General features: G+C 53.0%; 1 protein-coding gene across 5 annotated transcripts in view; it reads right to left on the bottom strand.

Moving 5' to 3' along the window:
• The window catches only part of FHL2 (four and a half LIM domains 2), a 56,482-nt gene that overhangs the window by 4,302 nt on the left and 36,605 nt on the right, over window positions 1–15,575 (bottom strand). For 3 of the 5 annotated variants that reach the window (XM_082426404.1, XM_082426403.1, XM_082426400.1), the window contains exons 2-3: window positions 10,138–10,314; window positions 2,369–2,543 (exon numbers count right to left, since the gene is read on the bottom strand). In XM_082426404.1, coding sequence (XP_082282530.1) covers window positions 2,369–2,543; window positions 10,138–10,293 — 331 coding nt within the window. In that variant the 5' untranslated portion in view covers window positions 10,294–10,314. Of the gene's footprint in view, window positions 1–2,368; window positions 2,544–10,137; window positions 10,315–10,516; window positions 10,685–13,592; window positions 13,691–15,575 lie in introns of those variants that run through there. The other 2 variants (XM_082426401.1, XM_082426402.1) reach the window with 2 other exon arrangements.

Here is a 15,575-nt window from a genome sequence, read left to right as displayed (position 1 = left end):
AGGCTCCCTTTCCTGGCTGCCCTTCTCTGGGCTTGTGCCTCTGTCACAGGAGGTACCAGCCAGGCTTCTCCACCGTTTCTACCTAAAACCCCCTACGGCAGAGACGGTGAGACGCACATCCCTGGGGAGGAGGAGGGCATCGTCTTGAGACCAGCCTGGCAGAATCAAGAAAAATCCACCTTCTACTCTAAGATAGACATATATTTGTCCTTGTCAAAGCGGCAGTTAATATCTTTCTTCGCAATCTGGAATTTGCAGGCTGTTACCCTGGGAAGCTGTGCCCTTCCCCAAACGCGTGGCCCACAGCTCGGGTCCAGGCAGCTGGGCATCCTCACCGCTCAGTCTCCCCGCGGAGTCAGGAGTCTGACTCTAAATTACCCCTGTAGCCTTGATTCTCTTCACGTTGTCAGTGTGACCCCAGCCGCTGTGCAGACTAGGAGGACTCAGCAGGGCACCTTGGTTTCTACAAAGGGACATTCATTCTATTGAAGCTGAAAATTCAAAACCCTCAGTTGAAGTTCATCCTGCACATCTTTATCCTGCATTCATGAATACAGAGAATTTTAAAAATTACTTTTAAGGTGCATTTCTTTGTGTTCAGTTCCATTCACCAATATAGTGAAATGAACTCCTTTAAAAGGACACTTGAAAATTTAATGTATTTGACATGCCTTTTAAGAACCTCAACTAGCAAACCAAGCCTCAACTAGCACACCAGACCTCAAGTTGTTCCTCTTTTTTTTTTTTTTAAAGTAACCTCTATTTTTCTTTTCTTTTACTTATTTTAAGTAAGTAACTAAGTAAGTAAGTAACTAAGTAACTAAGACAGCAGGTCTTAGTTGCGGCATTCAGGATCTTTTGTTGGTGCACTTGGGCTTCTCTCTAGCTGTGGCACACGGGCTCCAGGGCACGTGGGCTCTGTAGTCTGCGGCACTCGAGCTCTCTTGTTGAGGCGCTCAGGCTCAGTAGTTACAGCGCGCGGACTTAGTTGCCCTGCGGCATGTGGGATCTTAGTTCCTCAACCAGGGATCGAACCCTCATCCGCTGCATTGGAGGGCGGATTCTTTACCACTGGACCGCCAGGGAAGTCCCTCAAAGTTCTTAAGGAATTATTGTTGAAATGAATTAAACTTATAAATATGATGAATCCTAAAATATCTTAAGTGTCAAAACGATTTACAAATTAAGAAAATTCCAGTGTAAAACCACAAGTCTAAATCACTTACTTGATTGCACACTTTCAGTCAGCATCATAAGGTTAATTTACTCTTTAGACGAAATTTTTTCTACACTTCACCCACACTTTACCAGATTATTTAACACACTATTATTGCTCTGGGTTGGACTCTCTTTATATGTGTGCCCTTAATTCTAAACTTTCCCAGGACTAAAGGAAACGTATCTACCAAAGAAGCTGTCTTGAGGACAGATGCCTTCCAGGGCAATTTGAGGGCTCCCTGCACAGCTGTATCGAGCTTCCTAAGAGCTGGGGGTCCCGGCCTGTGACCCTGACCCCCACTCCCCCAGCCTGAGCCTGATTCGGGGGCCACATCCCCAAAGATGGTCAATGGACAGAGTCCTCTCCCGGTTTTAGGTGGCTCTCTGGTAGGGATGCCAGATTACCGAGGTCCCAGGTGGGATTAGCTGAAATTTCGATTTGTCTGGGAGTCCTGTATTTTATTTGCTAAATCTGGCAAGGCTATACCGTCCAGCCGCCCCTTACTGGTCACACAGAGGACGTCACTGACCCTAAGTAGCCGATGAACCATCCAAGGTCCAAATCTTAGGCTCTTCTCGCCCGCACTGTGTGCGTGTCTAACAAGATTCGTTTTTTAAATTCTGTACTGAAAAATTCCATAAAGTATTTTTGTCCACTCTGTTCTTTAAAATGAAAGATTCCTCTCTGCCATAAAACAAAGAAACTAAAGTCCCCCCAAAGAGCAAGGGACACAGTCCCACCCTCCCCCACCAACAGACAGGTCACCCATCACTGGCCTTGGCACTGGACGCAGCTGCCACCGAGCCTGCCGGGAAGGTAACCTGCATGAGGGCACAACGCCCAGCTCTCGGCCCAGCACCCACTTCCGGCAGTAACCAACGGGGCAGGAATTCCGCGCGTGCGCAGAGAGCGCGGAGAGGGCGGGGGGGGGGGGGAACGCGCGCGCACACGCACACTCACGCACGCGCACGCACTCACGCGTGCCCTTGCGCGCACGCTCTGCGGGGGTGGGCGGGACAGAGGCAGAGGGGGCGGGGGAAGCGCGCACACGCACATCCACACGCACGCGCACGGACACACACTCTGTGTGTCTCTCTCTCTCTCTCTCTGCGGGGGCAGGCGGGCGGGAGGCAGCGGCTTGGTGCCCACCTGGCATGATGCTCTTCTTGCACTCCTGGCAGCGGGACGAGTACTCCTGCGAGTAGCAGTCGGTGCAGAGCAGCTGGTCCTCCTTGGCAGCGAACGGCTTGTCCACAAGGGACCCCCTGCACCGCGAGCAGTGGAAACAGGCCTCGTGCCAGTGCCGGTCCTTGTAGGACAAGTCCTGCAGGCCCAGAGCACACGAGACGTGAGACGTGAGAGGGGCCGGGGGCGTGGGCTCTGCTGGACCCACAGCGAGGGGGGCAAATGGGCAACGAGGGGCTGGAATGAGTCAGGTAGGATGCTTCCCTTGCTGTTCTTGGGGCCACTGTTTAGACGGGGGTGTGTGCGAGATGCGTCTGAAAAACGAGTGCCTTTCCCTTGGGGACTGTAAGAAAGAGAAACGGCACATGAAACTCGTCAGCGCTTCTCCTGGACACACAGACCCCGGGAGTCCTCTGGCCGCGAGGACGCTGGGCAAACCCAGCTGTGCTGGATGATGGCGGTGATCCCCGCGGGAGGGAGCCCGGGCTGCTGGGAAGCTCAGAGGCAGAGCCTGAGGATGGGGCCCTGGGTCAACCTGGTGGAAAGCAGGTCAGGAGAGATCCAGTAGGTGCCATCAGCTGAGCGTCGAAGACCCGAGGATACAGTGAGCTGGGCAGAGAAAGGGCACAGACCAGGAGGGCAAGACAGAGGGGCGCCGGGCGGAGCTGTGCCGCGGCTCCAGGCAGCCGGCTGGGAGAGTTCCCGCCGGGCTGGACCAAGGAGGCCAAATGAATGAACGCAATTCAGCACTGTCTTTGTTGGGACTTTGAAAGTCGAACAAACCATTTAAAGTCCCGTCCGCTGGGAATTCCCTGGTGGTCCAGTGGTTAAGACTCCGTGCTTCCCTGCAGGGGGCACAGGTTCAATTCCTGCTCGGGGAACTAATATCCCACATGATACAAGCGTCATGGCCAAAAAATTTAAATAATTAAATAAATAATTCCCTGTCAACTAAGAACAGTAATCAGCCTAATTTAAGAAGAGTAGGAGTTTTTGATCATGGGATCACTGTTATAACACTGATTATAGAATAAATGCATTTAACAGTTTCTTGTATGGAAAACAGTATGGCAGTTCCTCAAAAAATTAAAAAGAGAATTACCATATGATCCAGCAATTCCAATTCTGGGTATATGCCCCAAAGAACCAAAAGAAGGAATCTGCAGACCCACATTCACAGTAGCCAAAAGGTGGAAGCCACCCCAGCGTCCATCCACAGATGATGGATAAACATGGACTATTATTCCGCCTCACAAGGGAAACAAATTCTGACACATACTACAACATGGATGAACTCTGAGAACATGCTAAGTGAAATAAGTCAGTCAGAAAAAAACAAATACTGAATCATTCCACTTATATGAGGTCCTGGAGGAGGTAAGTTCAGAGACAGGAAGCAGCAGGGTGGGTACCCAGGGCTGGGGCAGTGCGGGTGTTAGTGGGGACAGAGCTTCAGTTTTACAAGATGAAATGGTTCTGGAGGTGGATGGTCGCACAACAGAGTGTAGGTACCTAGCACCACTGAACTGTACACTTCCAAACAGTTAAGATGGCACATTTTATGTTATGTGTATTTTACCACAATTAAAAAATAAGTTTTGATTATCACATGGCATGTGGAAAGCACCCTTCCAGAAGTTCAGCGGGTCCCCTCCGTGAGCCCCACCCTGCTGAGCTGCGAGCCCGGGAGGGCAGGGCAGGAGACGGCGAGGCTGCAAGTGAACGGGGAAGAAAGGAAGCCAAGTCCAAGGACATCTGCCTTTGGGGCCTGACCTTCAACACAGCCCAGGGGGGACCCTCCACGGACGACATCGTGAGAGCGAAGCCACCAGCTGTCACCAGTTGCCCTGGTTAGCGAGTCCCATAGGAGGACAGCGCCGCGCATCGTTAGGTGACTGGACGGTCAGGGGAAAGCTCATTTAAAACGATCTCGTGGCTCAAAAGCACTGCAGAAATCCACTTGCCTACGGTGAACATTTCCGGCATGAAAACACATCAGCTAGGTTGACAAGAGCTCATGTGTTGACAGACATCTGACACTAGAAAGTTCCCTCGAAATCTGGGTACCACCGCCCTGTCCTGACGAGACCATAAGCACCCAGGCAGGACTTCTAGACCTTCTGGAGGCCCAGCTCCACCCTCCCGAGGCTGCTGGTCACTTGGTCACTTGCTGTCCTGCGTCCCGCGTCCTGTATTCGAGGGAAGGACTGCTCACGCCCTGGCTTCTGCCTAGCCCTCCAGGCTGGTAACAGCAGCCACATGGAGACATCCCCCCTTCCTGGTCCCACCCCCATCCCGCCCCAGGGAGCTAGTCTCTGTCCTTCCCAGACGCCGGCGCAGCTGAGTCACCAGCCGTCCCTTCCCTGGAGCACCGTGACCCTCACACAGCTGCTCCCTTGTCTGCCCCTCTCAGATGCGCACGCGTGCGCACGCACGCACACACACACACACACACACACACACGTGTTTCTGCATTAACACTCCACAGCCCTGAAATGTGCATTCAGGGGCATTTGATAATTCTCAAACCTTCTGATGAAATGTTTCTCCTCGAGACAAATACCAACCCACGCTCCTGCTCTCAGAGAAGCCTCAGTGAGTCACAAACGGTCTCTGAACAAGCTAGCGTCACTGTCGAGGGCGGGGCCGTGGGGAACTGGAACCATCCACCCCTGTTCCAGCTGCAGCCAGCGGTGACTGCCCTCCGGGCACCGCCCTGCACACCTGCTGTGCCACCAGTGCCCTCGGGGACCCAGGAGCACAGTGTCTGAAACGCCTGATGTATTTCATCCCAGCGCTTAAAGCGGACGGCTCCAGACTCAAACCCTGGCTCTGCCACGTACGTACCTGCCGTGGGGCTGGGGGTGCGTCACCTGACCTCTCCCAGCCTCAGATCCGCCCGGGGAAACAGGGATGATGGTGAAGCACTGACAATGGTCCTGGCACATTGTAACGGCTCGATTAATGTCGGTCTTAGATGTCAGCTCGTGGTGACAGCAGGTGCCCCGAAGCGTCACTTGCTGAGATCACGTTTACTCGTGAAGACGGGGATGGAACGGATGCCCTCACCTAAGCTCCGAGCTCCTGGCTCAGTCACTGCTCTGTACAGTGCTTTCAGCCTCCGCAGCCCTTCTGATTCTAAAATTCTTAGTCTCCTCTTCCTTGATTTCAGCCGCACAGTAACCCCACGGAATAAGGTTTATTCCCATTTGATAGGTGAGCAAGTTTAATGTAACAATGCCAAGACGCCGTGAACCCCGTTTCTTGCATCCCTCCTGCTGACGTGCGGCCCGGGAGCATCTCTGCAAGCAGGTCTCAGCACGCTCGCCCAGCCTCACCCTCTGCCCCAGTCTCCTCTCTCACCCCGTGCCCGTGCCTGACCTCGGGAGGCCCGCCCCTCCGCCCCCTCGGCTGTGAGGCCCTGCGCGGGCACCAGCCGCTCGGTGACGCCTGCGTGGCCATGAGTGATGCTGGCCCTGCAGGACGCTGTGCCCCTCGTGCCACCCCCGCGGGCACCCCCGGAAAAGCCCACGTCATGCAGCTCGTTCAGGACCACACACGGAAGCCCTCATCTGCTGCTGCGCTGTCGGGTTTCCCGGTCATCCTCCTTCTCTTGTGGGGTCCTGAAAAGCGAGTCTGAGTCAAGTTGATAATTCACGTTACCACCTCCTCCTGAACTCACTTCTGCAGAGTCCATGCCCTGTGGGCGCGGAGGTGGGAAATGCCACTGGCTTTGGGGGCTCGGGGCTCGGGGGGACGGACCGGAAAACGGCACAGAAAGGCCAAGGCTCCAGGTTAGGTGAGGTTGATTCGACCCGGTGCCTGAACCGAAACGCACGGCTGCTCTGAACGCTCGTCTGTAAGACTGGGTTCCTAGCGGCTCTTTCCACCTCTGGTGTTCACGGCTCCAAACAGAGTTTTAGTTTTGGTTTTTAGTACCGAGCTAGTCTTGTCTCACTTAATTCTGTTATGTGTTGAGTATGTCACATGGTCCCCAAAGATACCATTTAGATGCTGGAGGTTCAAGGCTAAGACATATGGACGCACTGACTGACTTTCAAGAACTTGGAAATGTCCTAGAAAGACCCTGGTTTTCAGGTTCTGTAGAGAGAGAGCATGAAGGGGAGAAACAACAAAAAGGAAGAAAAAAAATCTTTGACACATCCCAGAAAAAAGACCAATGCTAATCTTATGCACGCAGAATGTCATAAATTGCAGTAAAATGTCTGATACACAAGGTAAGATAAGGCCCAAACACTTCCTTTCAGAATTTATATTTTTCCATTTCAGAAATATTCCTAATATGGGAAGCGCCTGTGGCTTTGCTCCCAATGTGCCCTCGTTGAGACCTCAGCTGAGCCGCAGGGGGGGTCAGCGGCCTGGAGCACCCCCTCGCCCACCAGTTAACGAGGGCAGCTGCGGGCAGGGGGGTCCCTCACCCTCCTTTACACGCCATCTATCCCTCCTGGGCTGGGGGAAGCTCAGCTGCTGATTCCCAAACTAGCCGGTCCTCAAATCCACGGGATTTCACCTCATCGGTGGATCTGCCGTGTCATTGGTGCTCAGCGCTTTGAAAAGGTGTTCCGCACTCTGAGACTGTCAGGCTACCATGTCCCCAACTGCACATCCTTTCAAATCCTTGAAGAACGACGCTGTGCAGGCCTGTCCCCGGTGTGCCCTCAAGGGGACCTGTTTACTTGTTTTTTTAATTTATTTTTACTATTTATTTTTAATTTTTGGCTGCATTGGGTCTTCGTTGCTACGCGCGGGCTTTTCTCTAGTTGCAGTGAGCAGGGGCTGCTCTTGGTTGCAATGCGCGGGCTTCCTCATTGCGGTGGCTTCTCTTATTGTGGAGCACGGGCTCTAGGTGCACGGGCTTCAGTAGTTGTGGCACGTGGGCTCAGTAGTTGCGGCTCGCAGGCTCTAGAGCGCAGGCTCAGTAGTCGTGGCACACGGGCTTAGTTTCTCCGTCGCATGTGGGATCTTCCCGGACCAGGGCTCGAACCCACGTCCCCTGCATTGGCGGGCGGATTCTTAACCACTGCGCCACCAGGGAAGCCCCCAATGCTGGTTTTAGACCTGCAGAAGGTCCTTTGACTGTTACCACGTCTTCCTCTTCGTGGCCCCCTCCAGGCACGCGGGTGGGTGGGTTTGGAGGCCTGTCTGACTTTATGGCGCTGCTCGCAGAGACACGGAAAACCCAAAGTCTGAGCCAGGTACGCGGCCCAGAGTTTGCTAAAGGCACCAATTTGCTGATGCGAGGGACCAGCAGCCACCTCTGAGTACTGGCCCAGCTTATCTTTTCTTTGGTTTCTTGACTTTTTGAAGCCCGGGACTTAGGTAGACCTATCCCCCAAAAAACATCTGTAATCAGGCAAAAAAATATATATTTTGCTGGTATCCACAGGTGTCCAGGAAAAATTTCCGGAAGAGCATAAGGTCAGAGGATCATACATTTTTATTTGTATTACCTGTTGTCAACTATTCCCCTGGCCATAAAAATGAATGATTTTTACCCCTGGAGATGACAGCATTTCCTCAGAGTTAACTAAACAGAAAGAAAGAACAGAAAGAGAGTCTGCATAGAAATGATGCTCAAACACAGGTGAGCTACCTATGGAAGCAGGTCGTCCTGAAGTCCTGCCTGCCTCATTTGAAAGTCAGTCAATACCCACAACATCAGCCTAATCCCCGCTGGCTTGCAGTATTTTAAGTTATACACCCATGTCCTTCGGAGGGAGACCCAAGTGGGGCTTGTGGCGCCCCTGCTATTTTCAGACAAGAGAAGGGCCACCAGACCCGCCAGCCCGGCAGCTCTGCCCAGCACCCCGCCTGCCAGGCTGGGGCTTCTCTTCCCCAAGTGCAGGCACATTTTTCCTGCCATCACTTCCTCCACAAAACCAACTGCGTAATTACTTCTGAAAGCCAAGAAAACCGTTCCAGATATTCAGAAGCCCCAAGTGGCAAGGTCTAACTGCAAGTTCACATCTTTTCCCTTCCCACATGCGCAGAATCACGTGGCGTAACTCCAGAGAGTGAACCGTTATCCGGGTTGAAAAGTTCAGCGTGATTGACGCCTGACTTTGCAGCAGTCTTGTTGATTTTGGCCCCATTTGGGGAATTCTTGTTTATCTGCTCCTAAAGCATGTGCTGAAGGATAACTAGTTTCAAGGGTCTGCCCACTAAATCATACTGAAGAAACGATCAGTGACTTCGCTTTTGTTTTTACTTTAGCCCCCAGGCAAGGATGGTGAGCCCTAAATCTCCAAAACGTCTCCCTTAAACCACAGTTGTTTGTCAGAATGATATCTGAACCTCTCACCTACTTATGTCTTTTCCAGGTAAAGCCTTTATAAAATAATAATTGTTTTCTCTGCTTCTTAGTTCTTCCTCAAAGCGGACATTTTTATTGACGTTTCTCTAGTGAAAACTGATAAAGAGACAGGGCGAAGCTTCGAGAGGCAGGGGGAGGGAGCAAGTTGCAGGGAAGCAGTCGGAAGAGAAGAGGGAGTTGGAGTTTTCCACACCGTCAGCTGCTCCTTAGGGCACTGATTGCGTGATAGCTACACACCACGAGAACCCATGACGCAGGCTCCCTTGTTGTAGCTCCCTTTTATAAACGTGCAGACGGGCACAGAGGGGTCAAGCCACGGGCCCGCGATCACACGGCCAGTGAGACGCAGAGCCAGGATGGAACGGGGCAGCGTGGTGTCTGAGCTCTTGTGCTTGGCCTGGAGATGAACGCAGAGGGACTTGGACACTCCAGCTCTGTGTGATGTGTATCACACAGAGCTGGAGGTCGGAGGGCGGGCGGCTTTCAGACAAGCAGGACCGGCTACTTTTGCTCGTGGTCGTAGCCAAGGCTCTGGATGCTTTAAGGCTTCCACGGGACAGGTGCCGAGTCTCGTGTCCCTTCCGCTTCACGTGCCACTGCTCTGTGGAGCCACGACACGTAGCTGCAGCTCGGGCTCAAGTGGGGGCATCCCACGCCCTTTGTCTCTGCTCAGGGCAAAGGCTTCTTTCCCGTAAGACGGGAATTATCCCTTGACTGTCACTGAACGCCTAGCGCCAGTAAGCCGGCTGCTTACTGACCGTCATGGGAAGGACGGATGCGACAGAAATAGGGCAGACACGCGCTGGACCACTCCGGATCGCCCCCAGCAGAGCCAGCCCTACCTGCTCAGCCGGCAGCCACACATCCTGACCCTCCCCACGAAGAAGACAAGCTCCCCCGACGCCCCAGTGCAGGCAGGGCCTCTCAGCCCCTCCAGCCGGGGGTGGGCGCCGGCTCTCCCACGTGCACACTCACTGCGCCAACACTGACCGCCTGCACCTGCCCCACGAGTCAGCCCAGGAGGGAGAGCGCTGCCCTCGGGGGAGCACGGGATTGGGCGGCAGGTGGCTGGTTAGATAAGGATGCGGACCACGGGGCCATCACAGGTGGACCTGGGATGTTCGGCGCACACGTCCTGGAAAAGCCCCGACCAGGCGCAGCGGGACTGGGACGGGCAGAGACCACGCCCGTGGGGAGGCGGCTGGGAAAGGCCGGTGGAGGGACCGAGCCCAGCAGAGGGGCCTGCAGAGTGTCCAGGCTCATGAGGACCAGGACGTGAGCACAACCGTGCTGAGAAGCGTGTGGTTCTCGGGGAGTCCAGTGCGGGTGTCCAGGGGGGCTGGGAGGCCCGAGGGAGGGCGGGGGGCACGGGGCTGGGGGACGCCCAGGGGCCGGGTACCTTGCAGTCGCAGCCGATCAGCTTCCCACACTCCTCGCACGTGCTGGCGAAGAGGGCCTCGAAACAGGCCACGCAGTAGGGCCGCTCCTCCCGCAGGACGTACTTCCTGCCGAAGAGGGAGTCCTCGCAGTGGCGGCAGTCGAAGCGCTCGGTCATCCTGGCACCAGATTTCTGCACCTACCAGGGAGGAGACAAAGGACAGGCTCGGTGAGCGTGCTCGATGGCCCGTGTCCAGGGAGGAGACAAAGGACAGGCTCGGTGAGCGTGCTCGATGGCCCGTGTCCAGGGAGGAGACAAAGGACAGGCTCGGTGAGGGTCACCCTTCCCATCACCTTTCCCATCGGTGGCTACATCCTCCGCGTGAGCAATCGACACTCACCCTTGAAGCGGGTGTTAATTTTCAATGATACTTTTAAGAACTTTGCTGGGGGCAGTTCTGTGTCTGAGTGCATTCCACTTCTTTTAAAAGTCCCAATTCTGGGTGACCGTGTCAGAAAACGTGATCTCAGTTTTGGACCCAAGAAAGAGCTGGCATCAGAGACCTCATCCCCTGGAAAGGAGTGCCTGCTTCAAACGTGGGACGCAACCTCACATCTTCCCATTCTCCCTGCCCCCAAAATAGCACAGCAGGGATAGAAAACAATATGCTCATTGCTATAAAAAGACTTTCCATGAGCTCCCCCTTTATGATTCATGCATTTGAATAAGAAGAAACCACAGAAGCCAAGGGAGGGGTGTCAGAGCATCACCTCGACCCGGCTTCACTGGGAAGCACGCCCGGCCCCTGCCCAAGAGGAGCCGCCCCGGGGGCCTCATTCCTCCCAGATGACAAGACTATCCTCTCCCAGCCCAGGTATCCAGGGAGCAGGAGAAAGGGAAAGGCTGGCTTCCAAGGACAGGGATTATCATGGTGGGAAACACAGTGACAGTCAACGGCCACTCCAGGCGACACCTCGAGCTGCATTTTTCCAGGATGAGTGTGGTGTGTGTCTGAGCAGAAAGGACAGGGTAGGGGCAGAGGAAGGCGGGAGGTTCCCCCCTCCCCCCCTCCCCATGTGGTTCCTGCACAAACATGTCAGCACTACCCCAGAAAGAGCCGGTCTACCCTGGGAAGACTAGGGGTGGAGAAACACCTCCGAGCCATTAGAAACACGGTCCAACTTCTTTAGAAGTATCTTCTCAAGTGGCAATATTTGATTCGCTACAAGTGAAAAAGCTTTATAAATTATTCACTATGGAGACAGGTTGACTGTGTAACTCTGAGCGATGTTTCACAAACTCTGATTAAACTTGATTCCATTTTCAGTCATTTCCACCCACTTCAGAGTGAAATTCCAAAATAATACCCCAGGATGCAAATGAAATATTGCTGCCTGGTTTATGAGATAATAGCGAATTTGATAGTGTTTATTTATTTTGTACTTTTGTGTATATAAGATCCTGACAACTGTAAGCAAAGAAATGGACAGCTTTCAAGCATCCATACTTGGTTACTTCTGTGTTTATTAGGACAGTTTTTTCCCAAAAGTATGAAGCATGCAGCTGGACACATGTGGCGAGAGCCAGCCCTCTGAATTGCTTTTCCTGGGGTTAAAGAAAACATCGTCTGGACATTCTTGCAATAACATCACAAGATGAGGCTCCTGAGCGTTTGAATTTTTGTTCTGAAACACAACATGTAAATATCCTTTGTCCTAAGGCCACCGTCAGGTTGCAGCGGCTATGTTGGCAGAAGATGCAATGCTTTCCTGTAATTCCTCAGTTACTGGCCTTGAAAGTGGCCATCGTTTAGCTCATCGCAGTTAAGCGCCGTCCCTCCAACATATAGATTTTTCGAATAAAGGCTGCCATTTACCTGTGGAAGCTTATTTGCCTATTCTGGTCACACAAATTAAAGAATAACGACTTGAGGATTTGAAATAAGAACAAGGAAAGGAGATAGGGCTATAGATCATAAAATTTTTTAATCTGGAAACAATTTGGGAGATTATCTATGACTACCTCATTTTATGGATGGAAAAACTGGAGGCCAGGAATATTAATGAAAACAGAAGATTCACATGAGCATTCCCAAACAGCCATCTCACTTAGAAAAAAGAAACTCCCGATCTAAATGGAAAGGTGGTTGGTTCCATGTGGGTTTGGACAAGCACAGGCCCTGCAGGGGAAAGGAGACGACAGACCATAGACTGCACCAACCCCACTGGGCACCGTTCCTGTGCTCTGGAGCCATCAAAGTGGGGAACTGTTTTCGTCCCAGGTAAGGCCCTGGTGGTGCTCAGACCTGGGATATGCTTTCTACCTCCTCCAACTCTGCAGGACTGGGACAGAAGTCATCTAACAGAGTAAACTGTGAGAACACACAGGGCTCCATGTCAGCTGAAGGGGACCGAGGTGACCCCGAGACAACGCCCCCATCACTGAAACCAACTCCCAGGAGGACCTGTGTGGCCGCGACCTGCCCGGAGGGTCCGACAGCCCCCGTTTCTGCAGAACTGTCTTGGACGCTGGTGGATCTCTCTCTCATCTTGTTCCTCATCTCCTCTGAGAAGTCACTCCAGTTTTATTGGCTAGGACAGCACTTCTGCTTAAACCAACAAGTTGGGGTGGAAAGTGAGACCATCACTAACGAGGGGCAGAGCAGAGGGACACAAATCTGGCCGCATTTCCGGCAAAGTTACAAGAAGCACAAACCCTGAGCGTCAGAATCAGTAGCCCACGAGCTACTGAGGAGACTAAGAGCGTCCCCTCCACCACAAAGTGTTTAAAACCAATTCTTCTTTAATCAAATGCTACCAAATAGAAAATTATTATACAAAATTGTGTATTTAAAGTTATACGATCCATCTTAAGCCTCTTTTTAATGGCAAAAACTTAGCTATAGCCTTGCATTAGACGCCTCCTATAACTCCATTTTTTAATCTTATAAAATGCCTGGTTGGGCTTCCCTGGTGGCGCAGTGGTTAAGAATCCACCTGCCAACGCAGGGGACACAGGTTCGAGCCCCGGTCTGGGAAGATCCCACATGCCGCGGAGCAACTAAGCCCGTGCGCCACAGCTACTGAGCCTGCGCTCTAGAGCCCGCGAGCCACAACTACTGAACCCATGTGCCACAACTACCGAGCCTGTGCACTAGAGCCAATGTGCCACTACTGAGCCCGTGCGCCACAACTACTGAGCCTGTGCGCCACAACTACTGAAGCCTGCACCCCTAGAGCCCGTGCTCCACAAGAGAAGCCACCGCAATGAGAAGCCCGCGCACCGCAACGAAGAGTAGCCCCCGCTCGCCGCAACTAGAGAAAGCCCGCGTGCAGCAACAAAGACCCAACGCCGCCAAAAATAAATTAATTAGTTAATTAAAAAAAAAAAACAGAACATCTTGGGGTTTTTTTTAACCTAATTGTGCACAATCTGCTTACCCTCTCTCAACTGCCGTATCCCTCCCCGCGGGTTACCTGTCACTCCTGCCCATAACCTGGTGCACAGGTGCTGAGAATATGAAGCAGCAGCAAGCGAGGAGACATCTGGACCGCAGGTGTGACTGCTGACTTGTTATTCATGAACCAAACCCAAATCCCAGCGTCGGGGAGTTCTCACCCCTCCCCCGGGGTTAAGTCATCCTCTGATGTCATCCCCCTCGGCTCTGAACAAGCACCCGGATCTTAGGGGGCAAGTTTACAGCTGTGGCCACAGGCCCAGCCACCGACCACAGTGCTGTGAGAGCAAAGTCCCGGGGTGAGGGGTGGGTGCTGACAGGCCTGGGGTGGCGGGACAGGGAGAGCTTTGATCTCCGATTAAAACCCATTCTCCACCTGCGCTGAGTCAGAGGCAAGGACACGGGTTCAGAGCGCAGTGGGCAGCAACGCGCAGGGCTCCCCCATGGAAAATAATGACTATCTGCAAGGTCCACAGGCTTATACGTGTGGGCTATTTTTATCTTCTCAGGTTGAAGAACTATCAGTGTCTGGAGTTGCGGGCTGGTTGGGGGGGAGGGAAGAGAGAAGAGAAACAAGAAGAAAAGAGAGGAGGAGAGGAAGTGGAGAGGTGGGGAAAGGAGAGAAAGCAAGGAGGAGGGAGATGGGAGCAGGGCGTTTAGAGCCCAGGAAGCACGCGCATTTTTTTTTTTTAACCGGAAACATTTCTTGGGAATCAAGGGAGCGGCAGAGTTTCAGGTGTTTCCTGAACAGGAGGCCCTTTGGGCCGCACGAGTGTCCGTGGAGCACCGTCTTCAATGCTCCCTTTCCTCAACTACGTACTTTAATCTGACCCCAAAGATGCCATTTGCCTCCTGCCCCTCGAAACCCACACGTCTTTCTCTCTCCACGCTGCTCCAGGAGACTGCCCTAACATCCTCGATTCCTCCAGAGAGATCTGCGAACGCTCCCAAAGCCTTCCCACAAGCAGGAAGCAGCCTCAGTAAGTCAGTGCCGAAGAAGCCACGCCCAGCTTTAAATGCCACCCGGGGTCCCAGGTGGGAAACGCCATGGCTTACCAACATCCAGGGCTTTTCAGAGAGAACTAAGAAAATTGGTCTGTTGCACGTGGGCTCGCTCTTTTGAAGAATGTGTTGGAAAATGCAGTGTTTTCGTGACACCACAGGATGCTGACTGCCCGTGCACCTCCCAGCCCCCAACCATAAGCCCCGCGAAGGTGGGCCCTAGGATCACTGGGGCCACGCCAGGTGACAAACACGGGTCAGGCGCTTCATAAACACCTGGGGGATGAATGAACGGACACACGGATGGGCGGCGGGGGAACACAGATATCCCAGAGCACAGACATGTAGGCAACATCCAGAGTGGAAACGAGGAATGTTTTTATGTGAACAACCCACTGTGCATAGCAAACCCCAGATGTAATGGGGCTTGGCGTCCGATGCTGGTACAATTTCTAATGCAACAGATCCTGAGCTGCATTCTTTCTCCTCCGCCTCTGGCCTCTTCCCCCTTCCAGATACACTGCTGCTTCCACAGCGGGTGGAACTGTTCTTACTGTGTTTGGATCCAAACCCATGTGAACACACAGCTGCACAGCCCCGGATGGGGCCTGGTCAGGCCGAGAAGCACAAGCCTCACCAAGAGATGTTCCCGACATCTCTGCGCGGAACTGCCAGCTCCCCTGACCCAGGCTCCAGGTACCAGCGGGGCCCCGGGTGTCCTACCCGGGCGCAGCGGCCTATAAATCAGAGGTCCTCTGTCCAAAGGCAGGGGCTCTCACACCAGAAGGGAAGCCAGAGAACACTTTGCGCCAGTTTGTTTCTCTATGGACAGAAGGATCAACACACGAACCAGCTCTGCTACCCCGACACTCTTTCCATTAGTCCAGCGGAACTGTTTCCCTTAAATAAAAATTCTGGTGAAAGGCAGAGGAACACCAGCTTGAGGGATGTTGCTATTTTTAAAAACATGTTATAATGTATTTAAAATTCATTTGAAATC

Source organism: Balaenoptera physalus, assembly GCF_965194825.1.
Source record: "Balaenoptera physalus genome assembly, chromosome: 15".
In the NCBI taxonomy this organism is placed as follows: Eukaryota; Metazoa; Chordata; class Mammalia; order Artiodactyla; family Balaenopteridae; genus Balaenoptera; species Balaenoptera physalus.
Note: the sequence above shows the minus strand (reverse complement) of the source record. Positions and strands in the feature narration are given on the sequence as shown.